General features: G+C 51.2%; 1 protein-coding gene across 2 annotated transcripts in view; it reads right to left on the reverse strand.

Annotated features, from left to right (window-relative positions):
- The window catches only part of FERMT1 (FERM domain containing kindlin 1), a 30,076-nt gene extending 24,372 nt beyond the window's left edge, over positions 1-5,704 (reverse strand). Inside the window, exons 1-3 of one of the 2 annotated variants that reach the window (XM_081148958.1) lie at positions 5,493-5,704; positions 2,160-2,328; positions 199-432 (exon numbers count right to left, since the gene is read on the reverse strand). In XM_081148958.1, coding sequence (XP_081005084.1) covers positions 199-432; positions 2,160-2,307 — 382 coding nt within the window. In that variant the 5' untranslated portion in view covers positions 2,308-2,328; positions 5,493-5,704. Of the gene's footprint in view, positions 1-198; positions 433-2,159; positions 2,329-4,731; positions 4,930-5,492 lie in introns of those variants that run through there. The other variant, XM_081148957.1, reaches the window with a different exon arrangement.
- Between the last annotated feature and the right edge of the window lie 296 nt (positions 5,705-6,000).

Genomic DNA, 6,000 nt, shown 5'->3' on the forward strand with positions numbered 1-6,000 from the left:
TGAAGTATCTCAATAATGTCCCATTTGGTTTAATCTCACCTAAATGGCTCAAGTGCCCAGACCTGGGCTTGAAAAGTGCGCGTCCTAATAAGGGCAGTGCTCCGTGAAGCCAACCACGCGAGGCAGGCAGAGCGCGCCCAGCGTTTTCCTGCCCTCTGCCAAGAGTCCAAAGGGCACGGGCCCCTCCGGGGAACTCACTCAGGGTTCTGCAGATGTCACTGACAGCTCTGAACACCACGGCCGAGAAGCTGACTCGCAGCCTCACAGTCTTCACGTTGGGCAGGCGGAGGCGGAGCATTTTATGCTGAGGGGTGAAGACAAGCTTTGCGTCGGCCTGCACTCCACATTTGTCCAGGGTCCAGTGCGTTTTCAGAAGCCAGCAACGCTTCTGTTCCCACCAGAGGGCAAAGTCTGACCAATCTTGGGCTATGTCTAAAAAAAATAGAAACACAGTGAAGTAAAAACAAGAGGATGGCACTCCAGTCAATTCCATCAGGCGCAGAAACGAAAACAAACCACTGCTCTCCAGGGCCCCACCTGCTCTTACAACCCAAGGCTCAGTGATTGTTGGCCTTGGTGGGACAGGTAGAAAACAGGCTGAACCTCACCATCTGATATTTAAATGCTGTGGAAGCAACAGAAACATACAAATTTGGTTCATGTTGAAATGCTCAAGTTCTCTTACTTTAACCTCTTGGTGCCATGGGCCTTTCTGCGAAGACCAGGAGCACTTGGCTTTAATCAAGATTATTTCTCTACTAGCAATGTACCCCAGTTTCCAAAGTGTCTACGCTGAAACCAGAGCCGGGTATTTTCTCTGAGTGTCAGCACCCGCATGGAGACCTCCCCCGCCTTCAAGGTGGGCATCCAAGTGGAATTCTTTTTCTTCATCAGTGCTGGAGTCAGCAATCTTTTATTTTGCTAAATTAAGAGCCACCAGTGTTTTTTTATTTACTTAAAAAAAAAAGGTTTCTATTCCTCTTTTTAATGTAGAAAGCCTTTTTTTTTTTTTTGCAATGCTGTTAGTAGTAGAAGTATAAATGCTATAACTATTTTAGAAACTCTTATTATTCAACAATTCCTCTCCTCTGACCTACATCCCCAACAGAAATGCCTATACATACTCACCAAAGACGTGTACTATACAGCAGCCCTGTCTGTAATAGCCCCCAAATGGAGTCACCCCCAAATGTCCATCAACGGGTAAAGGGATAAACTGTGGCATAATCATACAACCAAGTACGAGAACACACGAACCAAAACTATATGCAACAATGCGGATAAACCTCACAGACACAATGTTGAGCTAAAGAAAGCAGATGCATAAGAGTCTATTTTGTTTAATTTCACTTATAAACAGTTCAAAAACAAGTACAATTATTGCTGTGGTGTTAGAATTCAGGACAGAGGTTACCCTTGGTGGGGCAGTGACGGGGAGGGGTCAGGTGTGGGACTGGGGTGGGGGAACAAGTAATGTTTTGTTTCTTGATCTGGGGTTGGCAACAGGACTGAGAATTCATTGAACTACACACATATGGCAAGTACACTTTTCTGTATGTATAGTAGACTTCAGTGAAGACTTGCTTCAAAAAAAGCTTTCTTTCACTAGTGTAAATGAATGGCCGCCAGCATCCACGGCCTTAGAAGATAAAAATAAAAACAAAGCAAATAGAACATTATTAAATTCTAGGTTGACTGGGCTGGCTCCCGTTGTAAAACTCTGACCCCGAAGATCTCACTTTCTCTGTTTAAAAAGGGAGAGCAAATGGTGCATGGGTGTTAAAAAACGCATTAGTACCAAGCTGGCTTTGTCACTGGGCCATCAGGCATTAATGGAGAACTGACACAGTAGTCTAACACCTTAGAAATAGTCTAAGTCACCCTAGATGTCACCAGTGGGACGGGCCCATTCTTGTGGAAATACGGCATTATACCTCCTAGGAAGCTTTAGTTTGTCACCCATGACTCAAGTTTTTACAAGGGTTGTTGGTGGGGGCGTTGAGACTCTTGCAGGGCCTCCCATTTCTCTTCTTCTTGGGAGATGAGCCATGATAAGATAAATTATCAGAAAAACTTAGGTGATGAGACAACTTAGATTAGTGGTGATGCAATAGAGAGGGTTTCAAATACAGAGACACCGTAACAAAATAGAAACTTACTGATCTTTTCTACTAACTTGAGCATCACTCCGCCAATGTGCAGGTCTCCGGACACTCTCAGTGTGACATCTTTCTGCTTCTCGTTTGGATGGTCCACTTGGACCACGAGATCCCAAGAAGCAGGTGCAAACTCACTGGACGAGAGCATCGTGGCAAAGGCAGGTGTCCGCTGCACAAAGAAGCAGACATAGGTCAGTACATGAGAAGGAGGCCCTACGGAGCAAAACTTTTCAAAAAAATTTTTAAAACTTTAGGCTCTTCCTGAAAAAATCTGCAGGGTTCTCAGTGCCTCAGACATTAAATTTAGCATCTTAATTAAATTTAATTTAATTTTTTAAAGTATATCTTTATTGATTTCAGAGAGAGGAAGGGAGAGAGAGAGAAACATCAATGATGAGGGAGAGTCATTGATTGGCTGCCTCCTGCACGTCCCCTGCTGGGGATCGAGCCCACAACCCGGGCATGTGCCCTGACCAGGAATCGAACCGCAACCTCCTGGATCCTAGGTCGATGCTCAACCGCTGAGCCACGCCTGGCCAGGCTAGGATCTTAATTTTAAAGGAAAAAAATCTGAACTATTCTAGCAATAAGCAACAAATTGTGGCAGTCCTTGATGATCAACCGCTGAGCCACGCCTGGCTGGGCTATAAGGCCTATTTTTAAAAAAAACATTGGTGCACTCAAATTCCTAAGAAAGGGCTGGTGGAACTGAAAGTGCCCACGAATCCCCAGAGGATGTTATTAACATGCAGGTTCTAGTCACCAGGTCTCAGTGGAGGTGGAGACCCTGCATTCATAACAAGCTCCAGGAGATGCTAGTCTCTGGCTCACACTTTTGAGTTAAAACAGCCCAGGGAAACATTAGCTCCAGGGCTCAGTTCCCCCTTCCCCATCCCCTACCCAAACCGAGATCAAGCCAGGGACTATAGTGACATCTGAGGATCACTATTTTTAATAAAAAGCAATAATTAATCCACCAGGATCATACCAGTTGTGTGCATTTGGAACTGTTCATAACTGTAAGCCTCAGAATACCTCAAAGTACACAAAACAGATAAACATGCAGATCTCAGCAGGCATAGGACAGACTTTGCCTCCGTCCATTCAAAAGTTGAAGCAGCTCCTAATGTATTTATGACCAGAAGGACACCAGTGACATAGTGCTTGTTCCTCCCCATGCACATAGGTGCACACGGAGACCCCTTGCTCGGGCAGTGGCCATGGGTATATTGAGCCTAACTACCCGCTTGTCATTACCAGCCTCAAGTATTGTTTATTATGTGCTCACTGGGTGGTGTACTCTGTTTTAACTACTATGGCGCTGTCCCCGTTCTATCAGCAATCCCAGCTAGAATGGGGAAACTCGGGCTCAGCCTAGGCAACCTGCCGGAAAGCGCACAGCAAGTTAGATGGTAGAGCACAGACAGAAATCTAGGCCTTTCTAACTTGAAACTCCTGACACCACACCAGGACACATCCTGGATGCTGCTGCAACGCCGATATGAAATAAAACTCATGAGCTAAACTCCGGTAGCCTTTACGAGGCATTTCTACTAACGTAAATCTTTCCCAGTGAGGAGACAGCAAAGATTTTGCCTTCCCGGTCAAACTCATAACACGGGCGTTGAGCTGTTTGACTTTAACCTCTTTCCAATTTATAAAATGCTATTATATGAGGTTTAGTTATTTGAAAACGTTTTGTATACAAAATAACCTGTCTTTTAAGGTGAGTCCTTACTGCTTGTTTCATGAGCAATCAGACATAAGGTCTTTTCTTTTCCTAACCTGGGCAATCAAAACACTTCTCATTTAGGCAACAGCTGGTGATTCCCTCACAACAAATCCAGGCTAAAATTAGACAATCTGGTTTCCCCACATTCCTACCCTATCTTTCTGCGCCTTCATTTTTTACTGAATTTCTCATCTGCAGCAAGCTGCTGCTTGTTGAGCAGAGCAGCGAGCTTCAAGGGCGAAAGGGCATCTTAGAGACCAGGACAAGCAGCAGTCACCAGCAGAAAGGCCAGCCCAGCTGCCCACCTCCTCCTGCCCTTTATTAAAAAATGCAAGAACCCAAGTGAGACGAGAGACAGGGAGACGGAGAGGCAGGAAAAAAGGCAGGAAGGCAGGCAGAAAACGAGGCAGAAAGGATGGCAGATGACAGATCGATGATAGATCGATTAGACAGATGGATAGATGATAGATAGACAGATATGGGAAATGGCTATCGATATGGAAATGGCCTCCACGCTGCCCCTGGAAGATCAGAGAGTGCGCCTGGAAGGCCTGTCTTCCGTCAGCTCGGCAGGTCGGCCGGGAGGTGGGTGGGTGGGTGGACACCTGCCCCTCACCCCCACGCAGGCAGCACAGCGGCTGGACAGTTTGTTTTGCGCGGCCCGACGCGCAGGGCTGGAGACGGCTGTCCTAAGCCGAGTGCATTGTTTTTAATTCAACAGCCCCTTCAGGGCGAGCGGCTACAGAAGGGAAGGGCGCGGGCCTCAGGAGCCGGCGCTGCCCACCGGAGCCCCCTCCCTGCCGGCCCCCGCGCCCTCCAGCCCCGGCCCTTGGCACCCACCTTCTTCTGCGCGCCGCCGGCTGCAGCCTCGCAGAGCCGCACGTGGAGGCCGCGCCCCTAGAGGCCGGGACCGAGGCCCCCGGGCCGACTCGGGGCGGGTTCTGGGGGCGCACGGCGGCCGGCGAGGGTGGCGCGCGGACGCGGGCCCAGGACGCCGGGACCTCCGGCCGAGGCGCGGCGAGCCGGGCGCACCGTCCCGCCTCCGCCCCGCGCCCCCGGAGGCGCGGCCCCCCGCGCGGGCGGCAGGCGAGGGCACGCTCGGCGCCGGGCCTGTCGGGTCCCGCCCGGGGAGGGCGGCGCGCCCCGCAGCCTTTCCGAGGGCAAAGGGTGGTCCGACGGCGGCCGCGCGGCGCGAGGGCGCAGGGAACCCGGGCGCGCTTCCTCCGCGCTCCGCTCTGCGACCGCGCTTCCCGCCCCCCCAGGCCGCCTTCAGTGTTCTCGGCGCCCCAGAACCTCTCCGGACGAGCCCAGTGATTCAGGTCCCGCTTCCTCCCCCTGCCCTCCAGGTACATCCATCAGCCCCACCCCGGGGAACGCCCAGGCCCCGAGACTCCCAGCTCCAGGCTCGGACACCCCACTTTAAAGCGCCTGGAGGAACCTGTGATCACCAGGTGGAAGAACCGAAAGCGGTTCATCGCTGAGTAAGAGGGTGATGTAACCCCCCACCCCCGCCCCGAGGCGGGCGAGGCGCCCGGAGGACGCACCGCCGACGACCCCGGCACCCGAGGGCGCGCCTCCCGCCGAAGTCTGGGGTGGCTCACCTCGCGCTCACCACCGCCCGCCGCACCTTCCCGTCGCCTTCGCTTCCAGAGACGGCGGGGAGGGTGGGTGACGCGGGGGCGTTGACACAGCCTCTCCCAGCCGCCTCCGTCCGTCTTACACACATTGGTTGAGCGTTGTTTGGGTGCCAGGCCTGGAGCTGGGCTCAGAGGAGACGCTGGGCACAAACAGCCTGAAGTTACAGCTCCCCCTCCGCACAGTGGGTGCAGGACGGACGCCCCGCCTCGCCCCCGGCCAGCTTCGTGCAGTACAGTGCAGGCTTTTAGCGATTTGCATCAAGTACAGAGAGCCTGCGATAACCTAAATACGAACTTAAAATGTTAGGACGTTTAGAACTGGAATCCTTGTTTTTGCTTGTGCCTCATCATATTTAACCAGGATGGTGGTTTTGGAAGTATTTTAAATTTAATTTTACCAGGTCATTTGAACAACGGTTCAGCGAATATGGGGTGTTATAATTAAAACATAATTAAAAACTTGAGCCCTGCC

Source organism: Miniopterus schreibersii (assembly GCF_964146895.1).
Source record: "Miniopterus schreibersii genome assembly, chromosome: 10".
Lineage (NCBI taxonomy): Eukaryota > Metazoa > Chordata > Mammalia > Chiroptera > Miniopteridae > Miniopterus > Miniopterus schreibersii.